We start from the raw sequence: 13821 nt of genomic DNA, 5'->3' as shown, positions 1-13821 counted from the left end.
TTTCAGCATCTGTCTCTAGCAGGGATAGATGGCTTCTCTCTGACTCCGCCTCTTTTCTTCCAGCATTCAGTTTAGTTTTCCCCACCTACCTCTATTCCCCTGCACAGGCCCAGGGCAGTTCTTTATTATCCAATGGTATTCACAGCATGCAGAGGGAATCCCACATCAGTCTTGGATCATAGATTTTGTCCCAGGCTTGGTGTCCCAGTCCCAGCCCTGGAAGCCTTGCCTGATTACAGAAGATGGTTGCATATCCTCCATTGCTAGGCATCTTTGCTAGGGTCAACCTCATAGGTTCCAGGAAGTTTCCACTACACTAGGTTCCCATATCATCTCCTAAATGACCCCAATTGCAGTTGTCCCTCCCTCCTCCACCTGATTCCTCCTGTTCCCACCCAACCTGTCCCCACCCTTGTCCACCCACAAAGTCTATTCTATTTCCCCTTCCCAGGGAGATCCATGCTGTGCCTCCCCAGGCCTCACTTCTTCATCTAACTTCTCTGGGCTGTGAACTGTAGCTTGATTGTCTTTTACTTAACAAATAACATCCACTTATAAGTGAGCACATGCCATGTTTGTCTTCTGGGTCTGGGTTGCCTTTCTCAGAATGATTTTTTTTTTTTTTTGGTTCCATCCATTTGCCTGAAAATTTCATATTGTCGTTTTTATTTTTTTAATAATTTATTTGTTTGGCTTTTTTCTGCATGTATGTCTTGTGAGTGTGTAAATCTTAGAGTTACAGACAGTTGTTAGCTGCCATGAAGGTGCTGGGAATTGAACCCAGGACCTCTGGAAGAACAGTCAGTGGTCTTAACCACTGAGCCATATCTCCAGCCCCCTGTTATTTTTTCCAATAGCTGAATAATACTCCATCGTGTAAATATACCACAATTTCTTTATCCCTCCCTCATCTAGGTTGTTTCCAGTTTCTAGTTATTATGAATAATGCTGCTATGAACATAGTTGAGCAAGTGTCCTTATGGTATATGTTCAGGAGTGGTATAGCTGGGTCTTAAGGTAATCAATTCCCAATTTTCTGAGGAACCACCACATTGATGTCCATAGTGGTTTCCTGAGTTTGTGCTCCCACCAGCAATGGAGGAGTGCTCCATAGTGGTTTCCTGAGTCTGTGCTCCCACTAGCAATGGAGGAGTGCTCCATAGTGGTTTCCTGAGTTTGAGCTCCCACCAGCAATGGAGGAGTGCTCCATGGTGGTTTCCTGAGTCTGTGCTCCCACCAGCAATGGAGGAGTGCTCCTCTTGCTTCACATCATTTGTGTTGCGGCTCTTTGCCATTGTCACAGGTGTAAGATGGAATCTCACATAAAGTTTGGTGGATAAGAAGGAGTTGTGGGGTGGGGGATGATCATGATTAAAATATATTCTATAAAATTTTAATTTAAAAAATAGTAAATGAGCCGGGCGATGGTGGCGCACGCCTTTAATCCCAGCACTCGGGAGGCAGAGGCAGGCGGATCTCTGTGAGTTCGAGACCACCCTGGTCTACAGAGTAGTTCCAGGACGGGCTCCAAAGCCACAGAGAAACCCTGTCTCGAAAAAACCAAAAAAAAAAAAAAAATAGTAAATGAAAAATAAAGCAAATTTTTTTCATGAGAATCAATAGCAGATGGATATATGACTCATGATTTCTTTCAATTGGAGAATGTCTTCTACCCATACAATGTACCTTGGCCATGTCCTTTCCCTACTCCCCACTCCAGCTCCTCCTGTATCTTTTCCGTGTTCTCCTCCCAGCTCCATGTCCTTTTCATATAATGACCCACTAAGGCCAATTAGTGCTGCTCATATACATGTGGGTGTGAGTGGTCAACCTACCAGAGAGTAAATCCTTTCCATTTTGTTCTGTGGGAATTTCATACACATACACAATAAAATGTCAATATACACACTTCATTTTACCCCTCCAACCCCCCCCACCTCAAAACCCTCTCCCTCCAAGCTTTTTTAAGAAGTCCAACCAGTGCCGCCAAAAATGTGAGGCATGCAAAGCCTACCCGGGCCACACCCTCACATCAGGATGCTTCTCCCTTCCAGAAAAGCTACCCACTACCAGCAGCTCCTCCTGCCAGCAGCTCCTCAGTAAATGGTAGGGGCGGGAAAGTGTCCCCTCTACCCATTCAGGAACTTCAGCTGGCTTGATCTTGTGTGGGTCTTGAGGAGGTGACCACAGCTTATGAGAGCTCATGAATGTGACATCCACGTCAAGTCTAGAAGACAGCATGTCACAGCACGGTTCTCTACCCTCCATGTCTTTGTCAGTTTCTATTACTGTGATGAACACCACAGCCAAAAGCAACTGGAAAAGGAAAGGGTTTATTTCATCTCACTACTTGCAGTCCACCATTCAGGGAAATCGGGGCCGGAACTCAAGGCAGGAACCTGGAGGCAGGAACTGAAGCAGATGCCATGGAAAATTGCTGCTTACTGGCTTGCTCTCCATGCCCTTCTCAGCATGCTTTCTTATAGCACCTGGGACCACCTTCCCCAGGGTGGCACCCAGTGAGATAGGCCCTCCCACATCAATCATCAATCAAGGAAATGATCCTCAGCTTTAGACAATGGGACCCACTAATTTGCCATGTCTACATCTGTCTCCTGACTGAAGAGATGGCTCAGGTTAAGAGAACTTGCTATCCTTGCAGACGATCTGGGTCCTTTTCTTAGCACCCACACTGGGTAGTTAACAACTGCCTATAACTCAAGCTCCAGAGATCTGACACCCTGCTCTGGACTCCACAAGGACCTGCACACATGGTGAATGTAAACTCACGCAGGCACACAGACGTACACAAAATAGAAATAATTTTAAATCAAGAAAGAAAGAAGGAAGGAAGAAAGGAAGGAAGGAAGGAAAGAAAGAAAGAAGGAAGGAAAAGAAAATGACCCTCCAAAAAAAAAAAAAAAGAAAGAAAATGACCCTCCAGTTTGCCCATAGTCCACTCAGTATTCTCCCTTCCATAATGACTCCAGCTATGCCAGACTGACGTAAAAGTAGCCCGCACGCTCGAGCTCTTCCTTCCTTTCTGCCTTCTCTTCCTGAGCGCAGGCAGGGTGAGGTTGATAACAATGAGCGCAGGCAGGGGTGAGGTTGATAACAATGAGCGCAGGCAGGGGTGAGGTTGATAACAATGAGCGCAGGCAGGGGTGAGGTTGATAACAATGAGCACAGGCAGGGGTGAGGTTGATAATTATGAGCGCAGGCAGGGGTGAGGTTGATAACAATGAGCACTCAGCCTCTTATTCCAGAATTCTGACAGTCAAGCATCTACTGCATTGGCTGCTGCTCTCTGCAAGAGGATGTCTCTGGGCACTACTGTTATTGGTGGCTAACCATTTTCTGACTGGATTTTGAAGCCTGCTCCACAGAACGAATGCCATGTCTGGTATTGTAACCATGGTCAAAAGCTCATTGCTGGGGAGCTCACAGGCCCCAGGGGAGAGCCTACTGTTGTTACTATAAGCTACTATTAATGTGAGCCCTGTTCCAACACAAAGCTTACACACACACACACACACACACACACACAGCTTGGTATAGTTACAAATGTGTCTGATTCCAAGATTTCGGAAGACTGAAACAGGAGGATTCCCATGAATTCAAGGCAATCCTGGGCTGTATAATGAGATACTGTCTCAAAATCCCAAAAAGAGAGGAGAGAGGAGGAGGAGGAAAAAAAGAAGGAAGAGAGGAGAGAAGAAAAGAAGAGGGAAGGGAGGGGGGGGGAAGAGGAGAGGAGAGAGAGGAGAGGAGAGGAGAGGAGAGGAGAGGAGAGGAGAGGAGAGGAGAAGAGAAGAGAAGAGAAGAGAAGAGAAGAGAAGAGAAGAGAAGAGAAGAGAAGAGAAGAGAAGAGAAGAGAAGAGAAGAGAAGAAGGTGGCTGGAGTTCAATTCCCAGCAACCACATGGTGGCTCACAACCATCTGTAATGAGGTCTGGTGCCTTCTTCTGGCCTGCCGGCATACACACAGATAGAATACTGTATACATAATAAATAAATAAATAAATATTTAAAAAGAGAGGGAAGGGAAGGGAAGAGACAGTCTTCACACATATACAATAAAATGTACAAAATGCTCCTAGAGGGAGGAAGAGCAGCTGTGAGCATGTCAGGAATCCCTGGCTGAGCCTGACTGACAATGGACCACCAGAGTGAGACTGTTAATATCTGAATCAATAAACCAAGTCTCTGAACTTGGCCCAGGGCCACTGTAGGCACATCAGGAAATACCGCAGGAAGAGGGGCTGTGTGGCTGAGATCTGGATGTATGTCCTCCCTAGGGCTCCTGGTCACCTCTTGTTAGTGTCATAGATACAGGAACCTGGGTTAGTCAGCCTGTTGTTCTAGGAGGACAAGGAGAGGCCTTCTTGTCTCACTTGAGGGATTGTTAGCTTACCACAGCCCCAGCACAGTGACTGACGTGCGGCAGCCACAACTGTAATCGCAGCCAATAATGGAGACTAATAGCCGACAATTACTGTGAGGACTTCTCCGGCGCTTCATTTCCATCAGCTCACTTAACTCTCAGTCCTAAGAGGCACAGGCTGTTACAATCCCATTGTACAAAGGAAACTGAGGCCTTTCATGAGACAATGGGATCGAGGTGGCTTAGGACACCACGTGACAGCATCTATTTCCTTCGCAGCCTGGACTGCCTCTGTCCTGACTACTTCCCTATTTTAACTACCCAGCTGAGTGGCACCTGCTCTATCCATCCTGGCCCTCCGTCCTCCCCAAGGGTACAGGTAATCCTCTTTCCTTTGTCTACCCCAGCCTTTATCCATTGTCCAACGCAATAACTATCACATTCACCACATTATGTCTTTTTTATTAGAAAGACTGGTATACATCCACCACAAGAGGTAAGCTGGCCTCAGTGCAATAAATCACAAGTTTTCAAGCAATAATCAGCCCATAGTTCAAACCTATTCCCTACCAGGTGCTGTTTTAGATGATTTGGCAGATGCCACCTTCCCTCAAAACAACACATCTCTTTTCTTTTTTTTTTTTTTTTTTTTTTTTGGTTTTTCGAGACAGGGTTTCTCTGTGGCTTTGGAGCCTGTCCTGGAACTAGCTCTTGTAGACCAGGCTGGTCTCGAACTCACAGAGATCCGCCTGCCTCTGCCTCCCGAGTGCTGGGATTAAAGGCGTGCGCCACCACCGCCCGGCCCACATCTCTTTTCAAAATGTGTTTATATCTGTCGATTCCTTTGATATTCCTGGAAACCTAATAGAGTGAACTTTATAGGTAAAATTATCCTTAGATGAAAGATAGGGAAACTGAGGCACACGTGCTGCTCACCATCTTCCCACGGGTTCCTTGAACCTGCAGGTGTCCATGAGGGAAATCTTCCTGCCAGAGCTTTCAGTAGGGTGATTAGTAGGTCTGTGAGCTCTCACCACCCGATGATATTCCCTCTAAGGGGGCAGCGGGGCTGTCAGCAGCAGGAGCCACATGTGTGTGCTGGGCAGAAATGAAGACATCCTAAAGAAACACTTTGAGTCTCTCAACCTATCAGACTGTTTGAACGGTGGACCCCAAAGAAATGGGAAGTCCCTGCAAGGAGCTCACGGTAGGAGAAGCAAAGGCACCAGCCAGAGGGATCTGACTCTAGAAAAGGGATCTCACACCATTCCAATCACTTCCCAGAGCGCCCTGCAGGACTGGAGCCCAGAGCAGTAGTAAGTAGCTCCACACCTAGACTAGGGCTACTTCCATGTGCATATTCTTGGGCCACCATTTAAATTTTGATCTTCCCCGGGTCCCTTTGCACTTCCAGTATGGCCACATGAATAAATCTCCTTTTTCTGCTTTCCACTTGTGATCTTCCTCTTTTAATCGACTTTGTTGGGGATAGGTGGCCAGACCTGACTTGGAACACAGGTTATGGCCTGTTCAATTAAAATAAGAAGTAAACACGTTGAAGGAAAGGCAAAGTTTGTAATTACCTGACAGTGTGGAGCAATCTCGAGTGAGAGCTGCATGGCTGTGTTTACCAGTTTGTGTCTCAATAGCCAGGGTCTGGAGAAATGAGGGCAGAGGAAGCAAGACCAGTGGGGAAACTGCCAGGAAGGGCTGGGGTAAGCGCCTGAGCGCTCAGACTGCCGGAGCTTTGGTGACCTTGAAAGGTCATATGACCCACCACCTCTCAAGGGAACAAACATGGCCTGCCTGGGCCCTGAGGAAGAGCAGCTGAGTAACCAGGATACTGTCAGCTCTTCGATATAACCGAGAACTAGTCAAGAGTTGTCAACGGAGGACCTTAGGCCTAAGTCACTAGACTACAGTTCCACGGGTCCCCTTCCCGGTTTCTCTCCTCAAAGATGCTGAACCAATCATGCGAGGACACTAGGCCAGCTGCAGAGAGAGGGAAGTACGTTCCTCTGTGGAACTAGACCTTGAGGGGAAGCGGAGGCCAACACTCTCACAGAGGAAAGCAATGGGATGAATCCCTGCTCTCAGAAAACTCAGGACCCAGAGTCTTCAGCAGAGACAGGCCACCAAGATGGGCACTAAAAATGTCCAGAGGCAAAAAACAAAATTCTTCCTGGGATATTCCTCCAGATCTCTGGGCTTCTGGGAAGAGAAAAATGACACAGCCGGGCAGCAAGGAGGGCAGGGGCCACGGGAGGACTTGGCCCACTGAATCATGAATAGCTCAGAGTCGAGAGAAGCACCAGTCATCCCCACACCCAACCCCTCTCTCCTCCAGGAAGCCTTCCCTGGTTGACCACTCCCAGCTTCTGCTCATCACTCTTCCTGTGGCAGGCACCTGCTGCTTTGTTGGGCTGGATGACTGGCTTTGCCAGCACTTGTCTTGCCCTTCTCAATGCACACAAAACCAAGTGCACAGCGCTCCCTGGCACGCTGGCAACACCCATACTGACACGGGTCACACCCAGGTCAACAACCAGCATCTTCTTCCCAGGATCACCAGTGACAGATACCTGAGTCTCACCCGAGCACCTCGTCTCCCTCAATCTGTCCTTGAGGACTGGGACTTTGACGTTTACACATCTCTCCTCTCCTCCTTTCCTGTCCCTGTGTGTAGGCACTGACCCTTCCACAATGAGCAAGAACCCCTTATTGAGTCTCCAAGTCCTCCCAACCTGATGAATTCTCTAAGGTACCCAAACTTCACTGCCCCATTTTCAAGGATAAAATCCAAATCTCGGTGTCCACCTGAATAAACGAAGTTTACATGTTCCCCTTGGACATTTATTTCCGGAAAGCTCTCAGCTAGTCCCAGACATGCCACCCAAGTCTCCGCTGCTATTATATCTTCTTGAATCATCACCTCCTTCTTGGTCCTTCCTAGGACTCGGCCGTGCAGACTCCTGGGAGGGCTCCATCTGTACACCGTTATCCCTGCGGTTCCCCTCCTGTCTTGCACGTACAGTGAGTGTGTGATCAATAACAACCCTGGGAGACCTTACTTCCTTCCCAGGCAGTGGCCTGCCCCAGAGAAGAAGTCCTTCCCTTCCCTACAAACTGAGGCCAGACCAGAGGGCCATTTCACACTTCACATAAGATTTCTGATAGCAAGGCTGTGTCTCTTGCAGCAGATAAAAGCACCTTGGATTCAAGGCCAGTATTCCCCGACTAAGCGAAAGATCACCCAATTGTGTTCCGATCAAGCAAGGGACCACCCAATCGTGTTCCAATCAAAGTAAAGACTAAACTTCTTTTACTGAACATTAGTGGAAACCCAGAACCACGCCCCGAGTACTTCCCAGAAATATTCTGATATTATTTGGACACACGTGTGCACACCGAAGAAGAAACACATGGCTGAGCTCTGAAAGCCGTTCATAGTCAGGCCATGCCTCCCGGGACCAGCTTCCATGGTGAGAGACTGCGTGTGCTCCTCTAGTAGAGGTTGTGCTGGGCACAGTAGTGTGTGCAGAGCTGCCGGTGGAATTGCAGGTGATAGTCCTTCACCAGTTTGCTCAGGATGTACAGGAACTCGTCAAAGCAGATCTGGTTGTCCTTGTTTTTGTCGGCTGCCCGGAACAGCTCTGTGATGTAGTAGGGCTGCCTGCGGCCCTGGGGGATACAAAGACGATCAACACCCACTGAGCATCCGGAACGCTTGTCCTCCAGACCCCTCCTCCCACTGGACATGGGAAGAGCCCAGCAGTACTGTCCCCCTACAAGGAACATTCAGAAAACAAGTCCTCACACAAATGTCTGCGGCACCATCACCACATGCTACAAAATCAGGCTGAAGAGGTACAGGTGTTGGTGGCCAACGTGGGTCACTGGACGTAGAGTGGCATGGGCCCAAACAAGAGACCAAAATGTCCCTTTCACAGGAGGACTGTGAGCAGTTCCTGGACAGTAAGTACTTGGCAGCCTGGAGTCCCTGGGTCCACTTCACACACACGCAGTGGCTATGCCGTCTTCACAGCTACAATACGAGCTCTCGTAGAGAGACACCTGTATGGGCTTCCTGAGGGCAACACACTGCCTCCTTCTCCACACTGAGAGCTCCTTAAAGGGAAGGTCAGTCTGTCTGCATGCATACACCATCTCCTGTGTGACTGCAGGACCATCTCCAAGCAGGGCATATCTCCACGTGCCACCCGCCTGGGCATTGTTTATGAAAGTCTACTGGCACACCTAGAGAGCAGGGGAGGACAGAGAAATGGCCACTGGAGCTGTCCAGGTTGTCCAAGCAGAGGACCCTGAGGCTGAAGATCAGAAGGCACAGGAAGGGGCTGTTTGAGACAGGGAGACAAGCATGAGGAAAGCTGGGGGTTCTTGTTTTGAGAGAAGATAATGACAGATGGGGGCAGGTGGATGTGGAAGAGAACTGGGGAGTTACAGGAAAAGCAGGTTTTGGCAGAATGCTCCTAGTGTACGTGGACACGCTCAAGTTCAGAATGGAGCATATGGGAAACGCTTGAGGGAAGGAAGGTGGCGTGTGAGTAGCTGCAGACCCCCTGGGGGAGGGCCAGCAGTTTCTCTCCAGGTAGCAAGCCCACCATCCTATAACCCCATCACATCCACGGAGTTCCTACCCAGAGAAGACAAGAGTTCTCATCGATGCCCATCCCTATCAAGTCTGTCAGCTGTGCCCCTATCCTCAAGAGCCCTGCAGCAAAGGCAGACTGCAGGTCTGTGGTCATAGATCTGGAGATCTGAGATCTCCAGGAGATCCACCAAAGAAAGCTCCCAGAAGAGAAAGGACTTCCTAAAAACAAATAGCAAGGAACTTCCACCCTGTCTTCTGAGCTCTCAGAGGAACATTCCAGAGACCATGAGGTTGTCTTTCACATTTTTTCTCGAGAGGATATGAGCGAAGAAACTATTTCACAGGAAGGGCAGAGAGCCGGGGACATGACAGGGTTCAGAAAACAACATGGCGCTTTCTTCAGTGCTACAGATCCTAAGAACACAGTACTGGGGATTAGGACCGATGAATGACAGCCTGGACAAGCAGGGTATGTAAGCCCAGGATCTGAAGCTAGCCCCGTGCAGCTCTAAGAAGTCTCAGGCATGGGAAGGGGAAGAGGTTATATTTCCCGTGCCCACCAGACTCGCAGCAGAAGGGACTTAGGCTCCAAGGCTTACAGAGAGAGTCTGAGTTTAGGGCAGTGTTACTGGCTAAAGAGGCTGTGACCAGAGAACACTTTTGAGCCCCTGCTCACAGGACACATGAGACAGCAGAATAAGCAGGCGTGGTGTCAGACTGAGTCTCAGAGACTAGCTCATCATGGACTGGAGTGAAACCAAGCAGGTGACTTCAGAGGAGAGAAGGACAGAAAATAAAGCAAACCCTGCCCTCCTCACACCTTCCCTCTTCCATCCTCCTTCCAGGATCAGGAGGTTCTCGTGGGAGTCAGCTCCTTCTGCCACCTCAGCACCTCAACACCTCAGCACTCACTCCCATCCCACAAACATCACAGCCTGGACACTTCGGTCCTCTCCCATCCCCCATTCCAGCCCCAGACCTGACATACCAGGGTGTCCATGAAGCGTGGCACGCTCTCCAAGAGCAGGGCTTTCAGCTCCTCTAGGGACAAGGTCTCCACGTCGCCCTCCCGGGCAGCATAGTGGTGGAAGCAGTGTATGATTTGGAAAAGGGAGTCCTCCACCGGTGTGTCTGGCATGACTGCTGGGCCCAGCAGGGTGTGGGCAGATCTGCAGAGCAGAGAGGAGGCACTGGGTCAGTGAAGTCTGTGGGGAGGGGGCAGGCCCCGATCTGTAGACGTCCAGAACAGGATGGACTCTTCCTCCTGCCAACGTCTGCCCTCCTCACGGTCCCACGCTGTGTCAGAAAGGGGGACTCCTCATGCTCTCACGGGGCCCCTGTGAACTTAACTTTCCTGCCTCACCTCTGACTGAGCCCCTACAGTGGGACCGAGGGCCTCCTGGTTATAGAAGGGGCCTCCTTCTTCCTAATAGTCAAGAAACAAACAAGCAAAAGACGGTTTGAAGCAAGGCACTGTTTTTGTTGTTTTCAGTGAAAATGTTGATGTCCTTGAAAAGGCAAGATCCCTTCCCCTACAGTAAACCACTTTACGGGACCAGCAAAACACTAGTATAAATTATCAGTATAAAGTACAGTATAAAATAATTAAACCGCACAGGAGAATCAGGTCAGGCATTGTACTGTTCATGTGCTTTCTTTCTCCCTGGAGTATGCAGGCAGCATAGGCATTGACACCTTTGTCCCCACAGCACCTGGCATGCGGTTTCTAGGAGTTGACATCCCCGTCCCCAGCAAGGTCTCCGTAGCCCCGGGGCCTTCCCACAGCTCTGCCCATCTGATGCCCAAGGCCGCTTACTCCAGACTTCCTACAGAGGCAGGGTCACAGGCAGCTGCTGCCTCTATATGCCCTGTGCAAACAGCAATCATTACAGCCCCACGTCCCACTTCTGTGCCAGCTAGATGACAAGCAAGGCGTCTTGTGCATTATCCCTTAATCCCCACAGGGCCCCGAGGAGTTGAGCATCACTATCCCAGAAGAGAAAATGAAATCCTGGTTAGGGAATTTACCAAGATTACACAATCGCTACACCTAGATTCATCCTCAAATCTTTGTCTTTGTGGACAAGCCCAAAGACATCCTTGTCCTCTGGAATTCTAGACCACGCTGTTGGGATGCTCATCCACACTGTGCATGTTTCCAGAAGAGTCAAACTGAGTATCTCTGCTCTCTAGGAGCTGCGCACACCCAGCACAGCCCACACAGTCCCCGGGATGCTCTCGGAAGAGGAACTGACCTGTTGTTCTTGGTGTCAGGCTGTTCAGCATCCACAGCTTAGTCTCTGCGTGATCCTGGAAATCAGACAAAAGGCAGCCTTCTGAGCAGCGGAGCTCCCACCATGCAGGACATCCTGCCCACTGCCGGTCCACTCATTTATGAGCCAGTGTGTGACTCCCCACAGGTTCTTCTACAGCAGGACCAAACCTTAACTGCATTCCTGGGGTGACATCATCACACTCCTTGCTAAGATAAACTCAACTGGTTTTAAGGAGCTACCTCCAGGATCTGAAACACCTAAGAAACACAAAAGGTTTCATTATCCATCCACTACCTCCTGTTAGGACTCATCCCCACCACGCCCCCCTCCCAGACTCCAAGGCCACACTTAAAAACACCTTCCTTGGACAACCTACCCCAGGAGTGAACCTCCCAAGTCTCCAGTGATGAGCCACATTCACCCTGTCACTCAACAAGTATTCCATGAGTACTTGCAGCATGCCAGGCCCTCTCCTAGGCCCTGTGAATAAGACACTGGGCCAGCTAATTCAAGGGGCGGGGCTAACAGTTAGACATGGTTACCATGGACTCTGGGCAACTATAGGGCAATCAGGACACTCAACAAGGGCTGCCTTCTTTCAGAAAAATTAAGGAAGTTTTACTCAGGGAGGTGCTTTTTGAGTAGTGTCTCGAAGAGAAATTTTAATTTGTTCCAGGAATGGAGGAGTTCTAGGCAGAGGGGCTGCCTGGGCAAAGGCTTGGCAGTGTGGAGCAACACGGCCTGCTCCAGGCTCGGAGTTCACAGGATGCCATGATTGCTGAGAAGACCAAAGCTCCCGACAGCAGGCAGATAAGGGTGAAGGCCCTGTGCACCTGCCTTTGCTGAAGTCTGACTTGATGTGTGGAAAGATCTGAGAGGCTGCGTTCACGGCCCCAGTGATGCACGGAGGTCAAAGTGTTAGGACCAGTTTGACCACCAGGAAACAGCCAGCTACAACCTGGAAGTAACTCCACAGAGAAGTCCAGTCCTTAGAGATGGCCTCTTCACAAGTGCCACTTAGCTCTCAGGGGACAAGTGAGCTCCCCTCTCCGTCATACCCCAGTACAAGCCTCCGGGCCTTCTCAACCTCTGTAGCACACTGGGCCCACACAGGCTGATGAGTGTTTCTCCCAGAAGGTGGCGCCAAAGAACAAGTAACAGTTTCAGCACCTGCGTCTCTGAAGATTCCACATTGAAGGGAGACGCTGCAGCGTTGCTTTCGGGTACAGGGTGAGTGGACTAGAGCACCAGGATTCAGAACCAGCACCGGAACCACGACATCAATAGCATGCTTAGTCATCGAAGGACTTAAGCCATTGCCTCTCCCAGTTTGTGTTCACCTAACAAAACAATCTCCTCACCAGACAAGAGTCTTATCGAGCCCCTATAGTGTTTCTATGCTAAAAACACAACTCAATTTTCTCAACTATTTGGAAGTGCCTAGCTAGAACCATAAAAAAAAATTATTAAATATCTTTGGTTCATCTATCATTCCCGGGAATTTATTGTAAGAAGTTGACTAACTAGAGGCTTTAAGCAATTGTTCAGAAAATATTTCCCACTGCAATATCTATAGTTTGGAAACATAGGAAAATGAAAACCTTAAAATCATGTAATTCACACTCTCACTATTTATACAAATACTCTATAATATTTTTTAAGCTCTAGACATCATATGTAGAATGATGATCTAATAACCAGATGGTTGCTTGCCAGAGACCAGCACCTCCTCCTGACCTGTTCCTGTCCCTGATCACAGCCCACCCCAGCAGGGATTCTATGCACCAAAAGTGACTAGGCACACAGATTATGCTACCTGCTCTTCCTTCCTGGCCCCATCCACTCAGGTCGCATCCTTCATTAAAAATTCTGAATATTAATGTCCTCAAAAACAGCTTGAAGTCAACCTAACCAGGAAAAAAAAGCCTTTTCTGCATGGTGGGGACACATCAGGTTTCTCAGCATGACAACCAACTCCTACACGGGCTGCTTTGCATAGGTTTGAATTACCTAATGCCCTGTTCCAGACTCCAGATGGTGGGGAGCAGAGGACAGTGGCACGGGTGCTGTCTTGTCCTCTTCACCAGACCTTGCAAGCATCTGGCCATACGATGCTCTGAAATGACCCTGCCTCTCCCTGGACCACGGGTTCCCTGAGAGCAGGTGCTGATGAGTCCGGGGAGCTTCTCCAGAGTATGGCTTTGAAGTAGGATTTTCTGCTGTTTGTTTGCTGAGTAAACTTGTAATGTTTGCCTAACTCTGCACATGCCAGGGGCTCTTTAGCTAAAATGAAAACACAGCCTAGCTGTTAGGATTATGAGAATTAAAGAGGAATGGAAGTAAGCTGGGACTCGGAACATCAACGTGGGGTTGACTAACTGTGAGATCAAATCTGTAGAGATGTGTAGACGGTCGGGTGGACAATCAAACAATCAATGCTGCCTCACAGGCTCAAAGACCCTAGCAATCCAGGGTTTCCCTCCCATTTGCCCATCTACTGGCCATCCAAGTGCCAGATTAAGTTGAGACAAGAGTCTTCTGTATCGGGGG

The 13821-nt window shown here is 49.1% G+C and overlaps 1 protein-coding gene across 1 annotated transcript; it reads right to left on the bottom strand.

Annotated features, from left to right (window-relative positions):
• Nucleotides 1-7887: 7887 nt before the first annotated feature.
• LOC130889317 (protein S100-A15A) lies at nt 7888-10133 on the bottom strand. The gene is made up of 2 exons (XM_057792946.1): nt 9984-10133; nt 7888-8064 (listed from the first exon to the last, which is right to left on the bottom strand). Exons 1-2 carry the CDS (start codon nt 10131-10133, stop codon nt 7888-7890), a joined length of 327 nt encoding a protein of 108 aa, XP_057648929.1.
• Nucleotides 10134-13821: the final 3688 nt, after the last annotated feature.

This window comes from Chionomys nivalis, chromosome 18 (genome assembly GCF_950005125.1).
Source record: "Chionomys nivalis chromosome 18, mChiNiv1.1, whole genome shotgun sequence".
NCBI classification, from domain to species: domain Eukaryota; kingdom Metazoa; phylum Chordata; class Mammalia; order Rodentia; family Cricetidae; genus Chionomys; species Chionomys nivalis.
The sequence above is the reverse complement of the archived record's forward strand: the minus strand, read 5'-3'. Positions and strand labels throughout refer to the sequence as shown.

Bases quoted from the DNA above. Each gene is read 5' to 3' on its own strand.
- LOC130889317 (XM_057792946.1), bottom strand. From the start codon at position 10,133: ATGCCAGACACACCGGTGGAGGACTCCCTTTTCCAAATCATACACTGC. The intron at 8,065-9,983 runs GTATGTCAGGTC...TGTATCCCCCAG, and splicing joins CACGCTTCATGGACACCCTG to GGCCGCAGGCAGCCCTACTA.